Here is an 18676-nt window from a genome sequence, read left to right on the forward strand (position 1 = left end):
CTAATTTTGGGGCACAATTTCAGTGTGAATAATATGAACCTGCCACTCCTAAGCCATTGCGGCACCATCGCGAAGCCACCGTGAAACGGAAAGCCCCGTGTTCATCTGCTAGGATATTACTAGTAAAATTCCAAGTATACTAAGTCACAAGTTACAAACAATTGTGTCTTGTTTCTTGCCGCCGTTTGAACTGCGCCCTGTTCAATGGTTTTTCGTGCCTTGCATTCGTTGGTAGCTCCGCTGTCCATCCATGTTCAGAGTGTAGATTCAGCCTCCCCCCCCCTTCCCCCCTTCTTTGTTTTTGGCAAAATGGGAAACTTTCGGGGTATTCAAAAGACCACGCGTTTATTTAGTGGCTCCTCCTGGCTTTTCTTATGGGGTCTAAAGTAACAACAAATCGTGTTCCGGTATACACTTCCCGAGCGTGTACATTAAGCACGGCGCGTTTGCAAGCCCTGGTCAAACGAATCGTGGGTAAGACTTTTTATACCGAGATTGTTTGTCGGGGATAAAAGGTGCAAGTAAGGGGAATCGACGTTATAACGCGCGACGTCAAAAACATTGGGCCGGTTGCACAAACCATTTCGGTTAAGATTTAGGAAATGCCACCACAGTACATAGCGTTCCCTGTTGAGCATAAAGACAGATTTATGAATCTGGTCTCGCAAACTTGTTTAATCCTATCGCATTAAAGTTCAACGGTGTAATAGTACAGGCCAGCAAACTGGTGTCGGCGGAAAGGGGAGGGGGGTGGAGGTTGCTGCCCAATGACTCGCCGATTCCCTTCAAAATACTCAGTCACATGTCTGACAGAAGGTCGCTATCGATACCACAATGCGTGTTTGTATAGAAAACCAAGATTTCCTGAACGTATTGCTGGTGGGTGCATTGATACCTAACCTGTAAGGAACTTTAAATGCATTCCAACCTTTTTCGGATGAAATCTTTTTTTTTTTTTGTATCAAATTTCTTCCTGCCCTTGCTAACCCTTCTCGCCACGATAGTGTGCGCGCGTGTAGAAAATTTCCCGATCCCCCCAGTTTTTTTTTACCGTTATGATGGTCCTGAAACAGCTTTTGAACAACCGGAAAAAAATCCAACGAGGCGAGTAATCGTGGCAGGTCATTTGATCACACGGCCAGGAACCATCGGAACCAGCCATTACGGCCACGGATAAACAGTCATCTACAGCTTTTAAATTCCACCCAGAACAGAAAACTGTACCCCCCGTAGTGCATGCCTTTTCGAATTCAGGACACCCTTCGTTACCCGATGCGTCCTCGCAGGGGATGTCGAGCCAGTTTGCACTCAGTTGGAGCAGTAAAAGTACTTAGTCGATCGGTTCAGCGAGTCTGGATGAAGCACCTACTGCGCTGACGCAATCACCGAGTGCCCTTGTGCTGGCGATTGTTATGATTATTGTTGTTATTGTTTTAAGTGCGAATGCACTTTATAAGCGACCCCAAACCATCCACCGGCGGCGGCGGCGGCGGCGGCGGCGTCCGCAGTGCTCCTCTATATTTAAAAAAGAAACAGCATCCGGCGCCAGGTTTCGATCCGAGGACTTTGCGGCCGCAGCGCGACGCTCTACCGACCAAGCCACGGACGCGACGCTGATATCAGTGTTAGTGACGCGCCTTATATCTTTAACGCATTCAAACTACGTCGTCAGCGGCGTGCGTTGGCGACTCAGCGGCGTTATAGCGGCTTGATAACTGCGTGGTGTACACGTGATACTACAAACCCGATGGAAGAGATGGAAGAGAAGGCGGCGAGGCGGTGGGCTGCGGGGGCCGAGCGCAAGCGCCGCAAGCGGGCCGACAACCGTGCATTCGCACTTTCACATTCTCCCCCTCGGGGAAATGCGGGGGAAATTTTATTGTGTTGCGGATAGTTACGGCTTCGACAGCGTTTTCGGGCGCGAAAGAAGGAGAGAAAGATTAAGAGCGCAACTAGCAGCCCGTCTGAGCACCGCAAGCAGAGGTTTATCCAGAATTTCGCCTTAAGGGGGGGGGGGTAGAAATTTTCCTTGGGGGTGTATAAATCCCTAGACGGGGTGCACGAATTGTTGTAGGATTTTTTTCTGGTGGGGGGGGAGGTGTCGAAATCCTTCTGAGGGGTGTTTGGGGGGGGGGGAGAAGTGTTGGGGCGTGTACAAATCTCTGACTGCAAGTGACGCATACAGCCTTCGTCAAAAGTTTCTAGGCTATTTGTAATTCTTCATCATCATCATCCTCATCATCATCAGCCTATCTACGCCCACTGCAGGGCAAAGGCCTCTCCCATTATTCTCCAATTATCCCGGTCCTGTGCTAACTGCGACCAATTTATCCCCGCAAACTTCTGGATCTCATCTGCCCATCTAACTTTCTGCCGCCCCCTGCCACGCTTTCCTTCTTGCCTTCTCTAGGGATCCACTCTGCTACCCTTAATGACCAATGGTTATCTTGCATTTGCATTACATGCCCTGTCCACACCCATTTCTTCTTCTTAATTTCTACTAATACGTCCTTAACACGCATTTGTTCCCTGACCCACTCCGCTCTCTTCTTGTCCCTTAATATTACACCTATATATCATCTTCTGTTCCATTTCTCGCTGAGTCGCCCTCAATTTAAGTTGAACCCTCTTAATGAACCTCCAAGTTTCTGCCCTGTAGGTGAGTACCGGTAAGATGCAGCTGTCATACACTTTCTTCTTCAGGGACAATGGTAGGGTGCCATTCATTATCTGAGAATATCTGCCGTATGCACTCCACCCCATTCTTATCCTTCCAATTATCTCTGCCTCATGGTTGGGATTCGGGGTCACAATTTGGCCTAAGTAGATATATTCCCTGACCACTTCCACTGCCTCGCCACATATCTCAAACCGCTGTGCTGTCCCGAGGTTATTGATCATTACTTTGGCTTTCTGCATATTAATTTCAGTGCGGTAAGCATGCTTTGTAATTCGTCCCCCGAGTTACTTAGCAAGGCAACGTCATCAGCAAATCTGAGGTTACTGAGGCATTCTCCATTAACCCTTACTCCCACCTGTTCCCAATCCAATGTTCTGAATACTTCTTGTCAACATGCTCTGAATAACATTGGAAAGATTGTTTGCCCCTGTTTGATGCCCTTCCTTATAGGTATTTTACCGCTCTCCTTATGGAGGATGATGGTAGCTGTGGACCCATTGTAAATATCCTCTAGTATTCTTACATAATGCCCCTCTACACCCTGGTTTCGTAATGCCTGAATGACTGCTGAGGTTTCCACCGAGTCAAATGCTTTCTCATAATCTATGAAGGCTATATATAGGGGTTCAGTATACTCCGCGCACTTTTCTATCACCTGATTGATTGTGTGAATATGGTCCATTGCTGGTTGTAATTCTAATAGGCCACAAAGAGTTCAAAGTGCAGGCTCATTTCCGGAGTCAGATTGAAATGTTTTATCACCTGCCTATCCTACTGTCTTAAATTAATCCTTGCACGACTGACCACTAAGCTTTTGATTTAAATACTTTGTCGCCAGGACCTTCTGGCGGGGCTCAGACAATTTTGACTAAGACTGCACATCGCTATTTTGCGTTGACAAAATACCCTGCTGGGTATAGCTACTGTCGGTAAAGAGGCGCAAGCGATATACCGGATTTTAAGCAGTCCGATTGATGAACGGCGCTCAGGCTGGACATTTAACTCGCGGTGGGCTGGTACTGGGATTCACCCAGAAACCATTCCCAAAAATTCAATTGCTTGTTATTTACAAAGGGGACTTTTTTAAATTACGTTTTGTGAATTTTAAAATTTCCGCCGGGAGATGAAGCCCGGCGTCCGACCAAAGATGCCGCTGATTCGCCAGTTTGCCGCTGTTCTTGGGGTATAGTTTCGCGACTGACAACGAGCCAACCCCAGCGAGCAAGCATCTAATGTTGTCGCAGAGGAACCCCCGTTTCGACATGGTCCCCATGGAATACCAAGAGAGCGACGTCGCCGTAAACACTGACGGGAATAACAAAAGTAACATTACCGTGCCTTGGCCCCGTTGCGTGTGAAGTGCTCGAGTGATGCTCTATCCGAGCGCGAACTCCACGTTCATGCTTCGTTAATGTTTCCTGCCGAAGTCACCCCCGCTCAGTAATACCCTGCGCTGTAATGTTTTTCCGCCGCTTTTGGGGAAGGTGGGACGTTTTTCTTGCTAAGCAGAGTCATCGCGCGCGCTAGTGTGGGTCTAATCGTAAACGTTCTTGGTTCGTCGGAATTACATCTTACTAATCCTGCGTTATGGCTGCTAACATTCTTTTCACTGTTCCACTATATGCGCAGGACAGCTAACCTAACAGCAGAGTAGGGCATGCGTGGATTGGATGTTCCCAAATGTACGGAGGCCCGCGTATGTTTTCTCTCTCTCTCTCTCTCTCTCTCTCTCTCTATATATATATATATATATATATATATATATATATATATATATATATATATATATATATATATATATATATATATATGTGTGTAGAGAGAGAGAGAGAGAGAGAGAGGACAGCCCTTCGGCTGTCCTGTTGCCTTTGTTTCGCACAATTTCCGTTACAGTTCATGAAGAACCATACGGCCCCGCAGAAGCCCGCGCTTGGTGGACGAATTATGAGCCCTTGGCGGAATCACAAACGAGCGACTTTGCAGTGGAGGTCCAATGGCCTAGTCACGAAAGTCGTCCCTTGCTGGTTCGCGGTCGTACATATGGACGGTCACCTTGGGGTGCAATCTCAACCGGCAGTAAACGTATTGTACGCTGACAAGAAGCAGAGGAAAGTTGGAAGGTAACGATGAACGACATCATAGTCTGGGTGCTGCCGAGAATTCAGGCAGCACTGTGCACGTCTAGGGGGGTTAAGGTGCAAACGTTTTCTCGAGTCTCAGGTGCTGCCGACAGCCAAGGACGCCCATGCTCACCACACCCAACTGAGGATGGTGTGCATGCGGTATAGTGAGGAGGAAATGGTGGGTGTTGCTATGGCGCTCTGATCATGGAGTCACCAGTTCATCCAGCTTAAATTGCTTGGGCGGGAAAACGCTTCGAAAGAAAGAAAGAAAGAAAGAAAGAAAGAAAGAAAGAAAGACCGCAGTAGATACTAGAAGGCGAGTGGTGTGGTAGAGCCTCTAAACAAGCCGTCCTTTGCGGTTTGAGGCCTGCATCCTGCGGTGTCACGGCGGCGCTGCGATGAAACAAAGTGGGCGCGATTGTTTAGTCGGGGCTTGAGTGAGGGAAAGATCCCGGCCACTTGGTGTGATGCGCGCCTGCGTGTCATCACGCACGAAGAGAAAGAAACACTACCGGGAAGCCAGATGGCAGAGGCGGCGCAGCATAGCTGAGCCGTGCGCGTACTGCCGAAAGGCGGGAACAGAGAAGACGACTGTGAAGGGACGTAAAAACGTTTTGTGTAACGTGTGTTGTATAACGTGCAATATCCCAGAGACGTGTTAAAGGAAAAAGTCAGATTATAATCCTAAGAGGAAGAGAGCCGCAACGTTCCATGAAGTGCGCGTGAAAGAACGCCGGTCATTGCAAATTAATATCCGCGCCATCTACATCGGTTAAGGTGGCGGTTCTACGGCCGCCATATTGAGAGTAGCAGAAATTTTTCCAGCAGGCTACGCCACCGACGCATGGCCACGACTGAGAAAGCGGCCGAGATGAGTTTTGCGAGAAAAATGTGGGGTCCCCTTCCTTCCATTTGCGATGCCAAACGGCGCCTCTTTTGTTGCTGCATGAATCATGGCAAACAGATTTTTCTCGCCGTCGTGCACGGGGGGATTCGTTAGGCCGCGTAAAAGTTTGCTGCGAGTAAAGTTTCCCTTTTTTAGCTCTTTTCCAACGGCCGTATAACAAAATCTATTCGCTGAAGCCGAAATTCCCAACGTAATTATCTGCACAGACAACTCTACCAAGCGCATACCAAGCCGCAAGTAATTAGGTCGTGTAGTTTTTTTAACGTTTATTGAAATGTAGAAAAAACACCCGCGGGTCTCTTGCTAGTGCATCAGACCCCCTTAGGGGTAGCGATAAGTTAAGGTTCACGACGGGTATGGGTGGGAAATAGCAAGGGAAAAATAGTGGGTCGGGATATGAAATGCAGGAGAGCGTCCCACACTGCCTTCGCTAAATTAGGTGGGCAGGAGGGACGCAGGAGATCATTTAAAGAATTGGGTCATAAGTTAGCGGGAAGAGTGTCTAGGAGAACCTGTCTTTCAGTTTGAAATCGAGGGCATGTCCAAATTGCTGTAATTATTGCAAACACCAACACAGGCGAAGCAAAAATATGATTTTTCTCCTTTGCACTCTAAGAAATAACTGCGGGTGGGCTTCCACACAACGCTTATGAATGACCAATCGGTGTGGGCAACTGTGCTTGGTCTCGTAATTCGCCATATTCGCACATCTAGCGACCCTGATTATTGGTCGTTCTGGGGCGTTGTGAGGACGCCCGCCCGCAGCGATTTCTTAAAGTATATACATCTGAGGTGAAAGCTACCTATTCTCTATCTCTCTCTCTCTCTCTCTCTCTCTCTCTCTCTTTCTCTCTTCTTTTAAGTGTAGAGCATTTTATGGGCTCGCCTGGTCATCTTAGCTCGATGTCAACGCTAGATGTCAAGCGACTGCCGGAATCAGGCGGAGCAGCGAGATAACGGACCCAAGGAGAGCCTTCTGTACTGGCGTCAGGGAGTCACGCGGAGGCTTCGAAAACCACGCGGTTTAAATCATCACAACCGTTAAATCCTCGTGAACCACTGGCGCTTGCGTGTCATACATCTCCCCGTTATTTAGCGCAAAGAAAACTGCAGGTACATTTCAGGCAAAATCTGTGCATTTAACCGGCAGCCCTCGCGTTCAATTAGTTGGGAACGCTCGTTGGGTTGTTTTTATAAGCGAAAAAAGCTGCCGCGCAAGAAAGAATTGGCGCTACCCTCGGTCCTTATGAATTGAGCATCCAACAACCCCCACACAGAGGCACATCGCAGGGCTCCATCTTGTCTCCAACGCTTTTCAATCTCGCCATGAAGGATCTCCCCAAAATGCTCGCCCGCATACCTGGCGTTAAACATGCCTTTTATGCGGACGACATCACAATATGGATAAAAGAAGGATCCCCGGCTGAAATAGAGCAGGCGCTACAAGAAGCTGCTGATGCAACCGCAAAATACGCGACCCGGGGCGGCCTCTCTTGCTCACCCGAGAAATCCGAATTTTTGGTGGTCACGAAGCACACGGCGCATCAGAAACAAGACCTGCACATCACCATAGAAGGCAGACCAATTCCCCAACGCTCTAACATCAGGGTTCTCGGTCTCACAATCCAGAGTAATGCCAAAGCAACTATGACCATACGAAAGCTGCTAGATCAAGGGACACATGTGATTCACATGCTATATACGCCGCATAGCCAGTCGGCACAGGGGAATGCGAGAGGCCGACCTTGTGCGACTCAGCGCAGTGCTCATCGACTCCCGTATATTGTATCACCTCCCATATCAAAATCCCACGAAGACGGAACTCGAACGCATAAATGTAGTTCGAAGGAAGGCCTTAAAGCAAGCCCTGGGAGTGCCGCAATATACATCGAAACAAGCGCTCCAGGCCACCGGAGTCACCAACACACTGGAGGAGCTCCTAAGTGCGCAGCGCCTAGGACAGTTCCACCGACTCCGTAGCACCGACCAAGGCAGGGCCATCCTGCGTGATCTCGGCTACTCGGCGGACTCACCACCATCCGCATCGCAGGAAGAAAGATGCCTCTCCCTTGAACACCGAACCCGCATCACCTTCGTTCCCCTGCCAAAGAACATGGACCCCGACCGGCATGTTGAACGGCGCCACATCAAGACCAACGTCCTCTCGGAAACGCTGCAGCGCCTCGGCCCCGTCAAGCTCGTTTACTACGTTGACGCACATCCTGGGGAAGATGAGGGAGGTATCACTGCTGTCGTCGGATCCCTAAACTACGAATTTGTCACGATCGAACCAGACGTGCATGCTATCGACGACCTAGAAACTCGATCTATTGCACGAGCCATATACGCCGCTACCACCCATATATATAGTTCGTCCGCAAGCACCCATCATCATCGTCACCGATTCGCTAGCCGCCTGCAGACGATTGATCAGAAATGACCTGCACCTCCGCACAGCCCGCATCATCAAAGACGCGCTCGACTACAAACCGTACATGTTCGCATTATTTGGACTCCTGGGCACGAGGGTATGGCAGGAAATGAGCGGGCACATACGCTCGCCCGAGCAACTATTTACCGGGCACCTGACCAGCCGTCTTTCAGCCCGTGCAAATACCTTGAGTCTTTTCGCGCTTAGAGCAAGGTACATCCTTCCCTACATCGTACACTCACAAGGCGGCAGTCCGTCCTCCTCCGACAGATACAGACTAACACATTACCCACTGAACACCTCACACATCGCTTTCGAAATTTACCCGGCACCCCTACTTGCTCGTTCTGCGGAGGCTACCCAAACATATTCCACACAATATGGGCCTGTGATCGACATCCAAAGCTGACCCGCATCCCGAATCCAACCCTGGCATCCTGGGAGGAAGTCTGGCTGACCCCAGCGCTGCGACACAGCTCCTGCTGACGTCCAGAGCGGAGGACGCCATGGCTACAGCTTCCCAAGACGGCGCCCTGGACTAAGGGTGCTTGGGAAAATAAAGTTTGCTTCCTTCCTTCCTTCCTTCGAAATGACGCAGAAAGGCTCAAGCCGAGCAAAAAAAAAATGGCGCGTTCGAAATGCCGCAGAAAGGCTTCAGCCGTGGAAGGAAAAAGATGCGTTCGAAAGGACGCAAAACAGCTCCAGCATACGAAATTAAAGCAAGCGCAAAATGAACAGAACTCCCGCTGGCGCAGTCAGGGGGCGCGCGAGCACTGCGACGGCGGGAAATTTGAAATGCATTGGGTGGCAGCAGTGAGCGAATAACGGCGCTGCAGCCCATTATGGCGAATCACTGCTCTGCACTTCCGACAGCTTTCACATTGAGTGGAACGACTTTATTTCTTTTTTTCAATTCAGAGGCACCGAGCAATTTGCTACCTACTTTAAAGGTAAGGGGCTGCGCATGACAGGTATAATGGGTGGTTCGTGAATCGTGCTATATGAGAGGGTGTGTGTAGGCAAGGTCATGAGAGGTAATCAAACGGCAAACTGGGCGCACGAGGAAACTTTAGGAAGTGTCATCGTTGAGGAGCAACATGTCTTGGGTATAGGCGAAACTCTGCCAGAAGGGATACCACGTCGCCGTTGTTTATTCGTAACTCACCCTTGAAGGTGACCGAAAATCACGCTGTGTGCTCGCACTCTTGTATCGTGTCACGACAATCAGATGTGTGCGTGATTGATACAGTCAAGACAGGGCCATAACGAGACACATGCAAGCGGTCTGCAAGCGGGTGGGAGAGCAGGCACCTGTTTGTGTTCGCTCGCCCACGTCGGCGCCGCCATGTTTAATTATTGTGTACGTCTTCCCTTCTGTCGCGTCCGCGGTTGCCTCTCGCTCGTGCGCACGGCGCAAATACTTTCAGCCAAGGTCGTGTTGTCAGCAACAATATTGTCTTTCACTTTGCCGCGTTGATGTTTTCACTTCAAGCAGTTTTAGACAAAAAAAATTACGATCGTGACAGGCGCATACTTTGTGGCCATAGTTTACGTGAATTCGAAGCGCAAATTTTTACATTTTTTGTGTGGTATTCAAAGTAATCAAGGTATCCAAGCAACGTACAAACCAGGGATCGGCTTCGCGCGCGATGTATACTGACGAGCCTGAGACAACATCCGTTCTTCCGAAACGGAAATAGATGAGCCGGGCACAATGTTAAGGAACAATGAAAATTTATGAGCGCATCTTTAGACGAGACGTCGATTAATAATCCGTGCCACCGGATGCGCTCAGGAGATAATATTCGCGGCAATCCATGTATCGTGAACGTTTTTTCCCTTCACATGCACAGTGCGCCAGTGAGACGTGTAAAGCTAGCTTCACTGCGCTACCTTTTCGCGATCATGGCTACACTTAATGGGCTCGTATTGCTGTAGACGGTAGCAGATGCAATGTTTAAGGCGTGACACCAGGCTTTCCAGGTGCGAGGGCTGGATGTCTTTGTTGTTCCTGTCAAAACGCGCTTTTTTTTTAAGTTCGAGAAGCAAGCTATGCCATCGTTACAAAGAAAGTGCGTCGTGGGAAGACTATCGACTTTGGCATGAGGTCCACGTGTCCTTGATTACCTTTTTCACCCGAAGTTCGTTGCATCATAACTATAAAATACGAGTCTCGATCACGACAACTATCCTTCTTCTGCATCAAGCAAATAGGTTATCTTATTTGTTATTGCATTTACTAGACAAGCATTAATTATCTTGAACTGAAACACGCATGTTTTCGCCTATCCTAAAATAATGAAACTGATACCGATTTTAGGAGTGGGGACAAACGATTAATACATTATAACCATTCTATCGCTGTTTTATCGTTTTGTGATAAAGTGATGGAGAAACCGCTAGTCGTGTACTTAAGTACAGAGACCCCTCACAACCCAACATCCTGTAGCTTAACCAATTTGTCTGCTGACAGGAATAGACGATTCAGTTTGCCCTCATCGAATTGTGAATTCTTAGATGAATTACAAAAATATTTTTTGATAGATTTTGGTTTGGTCACTATCGTAACATAGTTTTTTTGCCCGGATCAGGTGCCATCAAGCTCAACAAGCGCGATCAAGATCAGCTGCGCAGTTTCTTATAAAGCATAAAACTTAATGCTTATAATACTTTGTACCGCACCGAAACTGACCTTTGCGTTCCACACAGTATTATTTTGCGGTCCTTATAGTATTCCTTGTTTATATATATGACTTTCCGCAGTGCCTACCATCTGGCTATTTTTATTCGTGGGCGATATGAGAATTGTGTCTTGAAATGGGTGCCTTAATCAATACTCTGATTTATTTCATTAATGGTGATGTCAGTTGTAAACTGATGCTCGGCCGATTTACAAGAACAGTTTATTCGCATTCACATCGCACCATAAGTTTAACGTACCTCACTCTGCCGTTAAGCAGACTATGTTTCTTGGAGTTTGATGAAAACTTGACGGGCTTGATGACGGGCTTGATGAAAACTTAAAATTTATTTTTCAGATTTGTGTATCAACAACCTCCTCCATTATATGAAGTGCGAAGTCCAAACCCCGATAATCATATGACGCCCCCCCCACCCCCTTTTTTTCGTACTCTGTGGCCTTGCACTCCAAACTCAAAATCCTGCCAATTGAAATTCCAATCCACTTTTCTATCGGTATCCTCCTCCACCAGTTTGTTAGTGGGGACCTTTCATTTCCCAAAAACACAACCAGAGAGATCTTAATTACCGTTAATAATTCAAAACCACAATCCGTGGTTTCGATCATTCTCTTGCGTACTTTTTGCCATATTGTAAAACTTATTCGCAAAAAAAGGGCAAAAATATTTGAACCTTGGTTTTATTATAGCCTCGTCCCGCCTACATACGTCATTTCACGAATATTTGAAGCGCATGGTAAATGCGCCTGACATTTACGATTTCCTCGTCATCATGAGGGCCTTAGTCGTGCCAAAACCAAGAGATGCTTCGCGAGCTCAGAGTGCTTCCCTTGATGTCTGCACACAAAACCACCAGAAGAACTGCGCGTTCTGCGAAGCCAAGAATTCGCGTGCGGCCCGCTTTAGGACGAGCAAAATTGCGCAGTTGGAAAGCGGCGCGACCCGTTGCCAGCACGCACCGCCCTCGCGCTTGAGCGCCGCCATTTTCAAACAGAAAAGCCGTTGCCGGGGCAACGCGTCTCCGCGCTCTCGCAGCCAACGAGACTAAACGAGGCCACCGCGAGACTGGCGAGAGAAGCCAGCAGGGTGGCTCCCGAGAGCGAAAAATCTACCGTGTGCCTGTGTGTAACCGTGTAACTTCGAGGCGGGCGATATCTTCGAAAACAGGTGTGTATTTGTACGCTGCGGCACCCTTTTCGCTCTGATAGGTGCGAGAATACTTACTGCAGTCTTTAGGACAGTTCTGATGTTGCAGCCGTCAATTCTTCACGGTTATTTTAGGCCGACGAGTGCGCAGGGCTGAAGCAACAGCGCTCGAGTTTCTATTTCGGTTGTAGATTTCGTGAGTTGGTTCTCGGCCTACGGCTTCTGGTGCCGTGGATCTGTTCGCTGGGAAACGGAGGTGCTAGCTTTGTAGTCCTTGTGGCAAGCCATCGTGGTGAAGTAGGGAGCGGGTAATAGCGACAATCTTCTTTCATATCGTTTCTGCCGTAGCATGAGCGAAGGACGAGCAGCAGCATTGTATGTTCGGAGTCAGCGTACGTGCGCGTCTCAGGACGAAGACTATTTGGCGTCTCATTGTCGCTGTCACATTGTCTGCGCGTTTCCTCTCGCGCACTGGCCGTGTTCCGAGAACTCGAGTTTGTCGCACCTTTGACGCCACTCGGAGAAGCACACTGGGGGTCTCCTTTTAGGATGGTGCGGCGCGGCATGCGGAGAGGGGGTCCGTCTCTTCCTCGGCTAAATTTATACTCGCTCTCAACGTTTTTGCAGTCTGTGTTGTTTGGAATAACATCTGTATGCTTTGTTACCGAGCGCAGTTATGATTGTGAAGCGCGTTCATAATATATCACGCTATGGGACTTTCCCCTGGTAAGGCCACGTTACGGCACAAATCGAGAAGTCAGTCGTGAAGAGTCCGTCTATCAGCGTCGCCGTGCAAAATCTGCATTGAGAACGTGAGTAGACGTTTAACGCGACGACTAGGAGCGAAATAGAAAGATAGCGGCTGAAGAGGTTCGCGGCAGCGAGTAGCCGTCGCGACCGGCTAACGGAACTCCATCGCAAGGCGTGGTCAGATACGGAAGCAGAACCAGCCGATACCCCCGTTCCTAGCGCTCGCCACTGGCGCCCGTTACTTGCGCTGTCTTTTTTTCGAGTCATTGTGCATCAAAAGGCGTGACGACGCCTTATTCAACCTAGTTTGGCTACCGCGGCCTGCCTTGCGAAGCATTAGCATATCAGGCGTGCCGCGCGATAAATCATCGACCGAGGCGGGAGGCTCAGCACGATTTTAATTGTTAGTGCATTGTACTACGAGTGGCCTCTATTGGCAGCTGAAAACGTGCATCATACACTGTGTAGTCGACTTTTCTTTTTTTCTTTTTGCTCGCTTGACCTTCAGGAGAACATTTAACTCCACTTGCGTCTAAGTCATCACACCTACACCAGGAAATCTCCGAATGAAGAAACTCGCGACCGCTCAGTTCATACCGTAAAATCCTTCGCTGAACTACTGTAGAATACAGAACTCGTTGCTGTGCGTTGGACTTCGATGTATGTGCGCGTTCAGGGTTATGTAGATGTTTCAAACAGCTGTTATCCTTCGTCAGCATGATTCGGTTAGCACACGCGCCTTCTTTTACAAAATTCCGGATTAGAAGTAAATGAGACTGTTTTCCTACGTGAGCTAGGTAATAAGCTGTTTGCTAATTCTGCAGGGTGAATGGAGGCTCATTAATTGTTAGAAGTGACAAAGGTTAAATCCACATCAATCATCTGTAACTTTATTTCTTCGTCAGTTGCTTTTAGAAGTGTGTCGTCAAATAATATGGCTACAAAAAGAAAAAGCAGGCCCCTCGTGATCACGTTCTTTAGATTTTTGCCTACCACCCGTTCATAGTGACCAGAGCCGTTTGCATTCATGCAGTGAGGTGCTGGTTTGATCCTTATTCTCAGAATCCACGTTTGAATGAAGACAAAAAATTGGTAAGGCCTAAATTGATTTCTTGTTACTAATAAAGGCACCCAGAGAACTCCACCAGTGCCGTCTTTTGCAAGCGTAGTTACAGCTTTAATGTGCTAAATTATGATCTTGAACTTCAGTCAACACCTGCGTTATATTTTGTGCGTTTTTTCAAATTTGCACCAACGTGTTGCCTCTGTTGCGCAAGAGGTTTCATAATGCATCGAAAAAGTCTTTGCCTGCATTTAGGATGTAGTGTCAGTCTGTACTTGTTCCGTGTACCGGTTGACAACAGCGGTAGTTTCTCTAAACAAGGTGAGGCGAAAAGCAAAAACGCCCGTGTGTACGAGATTTCGTCGCACGTTAAATATCCCCAGGTTGTCAAAATTAATCCGGAGCCCTCCACTACGACGCGCCTCATCGCCTGCATTGCATCGGCATGTTGAACCATACAATCAATCAAATTCTCTAAACAAGGTATCAGTCATTCCGGAAGCTTTGTAGTTCACTGTGAAGTGTATGCCTGCTGTTGTGACTCATAGCTGATTAGCAGAGTACACTTTTCTGTTCAGGCTGCCGGTTGTTGCCAGCAGGGATAAGAGATTTCGCAATACACCGGCAGTGCCCGGATGTCGGGAGCGCAGAGCTGACAAGTAGTGTGTGCTTGGTTTGACGACAGCGAGAAGGCAGGGAAAACGCAGAGATGAGTATCATCAGCGTCAAGACGACGACCCACAGGGTCACGACGCGGGTCAGGACACACCACCGTGTGTCCACCACCAGCCTCGATGACAAGCCCGCGTGAGTGCTGGCCTGGTTGCATGGCACCACAGCAACTGGCGTGTCAAAGAATGTTCGTCGGACGAGTTTGGCTAACCGCAACCCTTTCAGCAGTTCCGTTTGTATTTGAGTGGATGACGGCATGCAATGGCTAAGCTGACGCCGTGGTAGGCGGGGATAATGTTACCTGGCATATTTTATCATAAGCCTGTTTCCTGCACGCTTGCACTTCAAGGCATTCCCTCCTGTTAAATCTACGGAAGGAATTGTCTAGTGCCTTGGTGTTCTGTGCTGGAATACTGCAAATGTATGTCATTGGGGTTTCATGTAGTGTAACTCGGTGGTCATATTGATTTGCGTAATTGTAGAGTTTCTCTGTGGATTTTTGCGAATGTATTCCAGCCCTCACATAAAAGGGGGGAGGAATGGTTGTTTCTGGAGAAGCCATAGTTCAACAGATACTGAAAATTTGTAGCATACCTTGTTATTGAATTTGTGTCCTCTTGAGCCAGATAGCAGATCAAGGGGCGGGCATGAGTGAGCTTCAGTTGGAGTTTATTTTTCTTTGGGGGGGGGGACCAAGCTGATAGGTATTTGTTATTCTTTCACCGTTACACGTTGTAATGGCCCTACTTCATATGAAATCTGAGCTTTGTTCATTTTATATGTTGAAGTGTCGAGTACCAGTGTTTGTTTGCATGATGATTCTTAGTTCGTTTGAATGCAAAGAGTCTACTAATGTGTTGTTTGGCCTTGCAATTGTTTTTATTTGCTTGGTGTGCTACTAACAGTGCATTTTGATGAACTGTGTCTAACAATGTTGACAAACTTGTGAATTTGTGGTGTTGCGAAAATTTTCACGTTGCATTTATGGTCTGTATTTGGAAAACAGCCTTTGCAACGGTGAAGTGCTGCTTACACATTTTCAAGTGCATTGTTACTGCTCACAACAGTGGTAGTTTGCTTGTGCTGCATTTCTATGCAGCGATAATTCACATAATGGATAGCTCAATTGCTCGTGTTCTTGTATTATAACAAAATTTGACTTCTCAGTGACAACTATAAATGATAAACAAGTAGGTAGAGATTTGTGGTTTCTGGGCCTTAACAGAATGCAAATTTAGCACCCATATAAATTGAAAATTCATTTCATTAGCTTTGGGCCAATTGAGGCAACAATAAAATTAATTTAAACGTAACTGCAGTTTCAGTTAAGGGATTCACCAGTTGTGCACTGTTCAAGTTACCTGTGGCAGATCTAAATTTTCTTTGCGAGTCCAATTTTGATTGATTCATGTGCTGTCTTCTAAATATGGTGAATAAGTTTAAACACTAGCGTTTTGGTATTCCAAAGGCATTCCTGAGCTTCTGTATATAGCAGCAATGGCTTACTAGACCACCTCTATTTTTGACCGGCTAGAATTCTTTTTGTGCATAGCGAAGCATTAGGAATATTTTGGATTTAATTTGTAACCTTATATGTTAATTAAAACTAACTTTGTGGTTGTTCAATGCTTATCATCTCCGAGAAATTTATTGGTGGCCAAATAAGTTTTGTGCACGATGTGACTTTATTGATATGTTGTGCAAGGATTATGAGATGACCGTGTAGTCATAAAAAAGATCCTCACTCGAAAAAAACCCTTCGATGTGGCAATTGATAATATGGAACCACAGATATGCCAGCTGGTTTCACTGCGTATCCTTTCATTCGCATCAAGTGTTTCTGATTGGCCTTGCCTTATAACATTCCCCCCCGCAGGATCCACATGGCTGAAAACATCATGAAGGATGTCAAGAAGTATGCTGACATGGACATCGACGAGCTCCTGTCGAAGCTGTCTCCGGATGAGCTGGAGCAGCTTGGCAACATGGTGGACCCTGACGTAAGTGTCCGGCCAACGGTTTACTGGCGCCATTCTTTCTTTTAAGTGCAGAGCACTTTAGGGGCTTGCCTTGTCGTCATAGCTTGCTCGCTGGACCCAAGTAGAGCCACACGACATTCTGTCGTCGCGGCGTAACAAGGAGGCTTCGAAGGCCAAGCGGTTTACATAGTCGTATGCATTCGAAACTCTTGAACCGCTGGCGCTTGTCATACATCTCCCCGTTGTTTAGCGCAAAGAAAGCTGTAGGTACATTTGAGGCAAAATATACGTACTTAACTGGCAGCACCCATGTTCATTTTGTTAGGAATGCTCATTGGATTGGTTTTTGCAATAGTAAGCAAAAAAAGTGGCAGTGCAACGCTGGCACGTGTGGTAGGAAAAGCAAGCACAAAAAGAACAGAATTCCTGCTGGCGCAGTTTCAGGCAGAGGGCGTGCGAGCACTGCAAAGGCGGGAAATTTGAATTGCATTGGGTGGTAGCAGTAAGCTGGTACAGCCCATTAGTGAATCACTGCTCTGCACTTCCGACAGCTTTCGCATTGAGTGGAACGGCTTTAATTTTTTTCTTTTCCTTCTTCCTACTGTCATTTCAAGTTTGAGGCCTTTGCCACCAACGCTAATGTTCGAGCCAAAGTTTCAGAAAAATAAGTGCAGTAGTATTCCATTAAGCTGCACCAAACAGGGAAGCAAAAATTCCTGCATGCAAAACAGCAGCAAGACTGATTCCGCCATTGCGGAATCACGGTCCCCTGAGTCTCCATCAACAGTAGCTGCTCAGAAAGGCACAAGTGCTCTGTTCTGGAGCATTATGAATGCACGCAAGGCCCCATAATGGGGTTGGAAGTTGCACTTGATATCGACAAGGACAGTAGGAATGTATTGTTTTAAGGGCCCTGGGGGCTTTGGTGCGAGATTAGTGCAGGAAAAAGGTAGCTTAGCCTGCCTAAAAGTTGAGGGCGCATCATTCTCTGTCCCTCCCCTGCACTTGTCTGCCATGGTGTGTGGGACCGCATGTTGAAAGATATACTCAGAGAAGGAAACAAAAGCTGGAAATGACTTGGGACTTGAGGCTGGAGTTAAAAGGTTTACTGACAAGAAGCTTAATATGAGGAAAAACAGAACTGAGTTGCACACAATAAAGGTTAGGTTGCTGAGAAGCAAGAGAGATCCATTGAGGTTTAACAGACACTGAATAACTTTTTGTCTCAACCAAAAGGTCACCCTTTTTGTAACGGCAAGAATAGCAGAATGGCAGTTCTCACCAACACAGGTGCTATTACACCAGCAATGAACAATGAAGAAGCTAGTAACCGTAATAAACCAGTTTGCCTCCCTACACACAATTTGTAAGCTTTTTTCAGTTTTGATTTCTGCAAATGTTTTGCCTTGTACCAGTGCAGCTGAATAATTCATGCAACAATAGTGTTTTATAAAACAGTGGTCCTATGTTTTAAGAACAGATAACTAAAGCTGCCATTTCTTTCTTGTATTTTTATTTCATTTTGGGAAGACTTAATAGCACCTCTGAGCAGAGTTACATGCATCCCTAATGAAAAATTAAGCCAATGTGGCAGTGCCATCATGGAGGATATTTAGGAAATACTCATGGCCAGCATGGCAATAGGTTAAAATGATCTCAGGAACGTGGGCATAGCTGACTGTGTTAATAATCTCTTGACTTTTGCCACTAACTGCTCCATTCATAGGGCGGTCCGTAAAAAAGGAAAGATAACTATGAGGTTCACCCGCATGAACTATTTGGCTGCACTGGTACAAGGCAAAACATTTGCAGAAATCGAAACTGGAACAAAGCTTACGAATTGTGCGTAGAGAGGCTGACTAGTTTATTATGTTTACTAGCTTCTTCATTGTTCGTTACTCATGTCATGGCACATGTGTTGGCGAGAACATATGAGGTATTCAAATGCCTTTGCCATTTGAATGCCTGAGGGCCCTCCTGATTCTGAAGCAGAAGTCATAACCACCCAATTGCGAGCTGTAATTGCAGTTGTAGTTTTCGAGTTTTGTGGCTTGTTTTAAAGCCCAGAAGGCAGAGGAAGACTTTGTCGGGGCTAGTTGATCCTGCCACAAATACAAACATCAAAAGATTTCCCCCAACTGCCCCTAGAGTCCTAGTAACCTTATAGCCGACGTGTACAACTATTGGTGTAGGCTATGTTACCTTGAGGTGACATTATGTGCAAAT

The 18676-nt window shown here is 47.1% G+C and overlaps 1 protein-coding gene across 4 annotated transcripts in view; it reads left to right on the forward strand.

Moving 5' to 3' along the window:
- Positions 1–18676, forward strand: part of LOC144178660 (tropomodulin-like) — a 129174-nt gene that overhangs the window by 77869 nt on the left and 32629 nt on the right. The window contains exons 1-3 of one of the 4 annotated variants that reach the window (XM_077706667.1): positions 11854–12007; positions 14485–14606; positions 16348–16471. In XM_077706667.1, the coding sequence (XP_077562793.1) occupies positions 14509–14606; positions 16348–16471 (222 nt within the window). In that variant the 5' untranslated portion in view covers positions 11854–12007; positions 14485–14508. Of the gene's footprint in view, positions 1–11853; positions 12008–14465; positions 14607–16347; positions 16472–18676 lie in introns of those variants that run through there. The other 3 variants (XM_077706669.1, XM_077706668.1, XM_077706666.1) reach the window with 3 other exon arrangements.

This window comes from Haemaphysalis longicornis, unplaced genomic scaffold (genome assembly GCF_048455015.1).
Source record: "Haemaphysalis longicornis isolate Haplotype H1 unplaced genomic scaffold, Haemaphysalis longicornis Haplotype H1 scaffold_4, whole genome shotgun sequence".
In the NCBI taxonomy this organism is placed as follows: Eukaryota; Metazoa; Arthropoda; class Arachnida; order Ixodida; family Ixodidae; genus Haemaphysalis; species Haemaphysalis longicornis.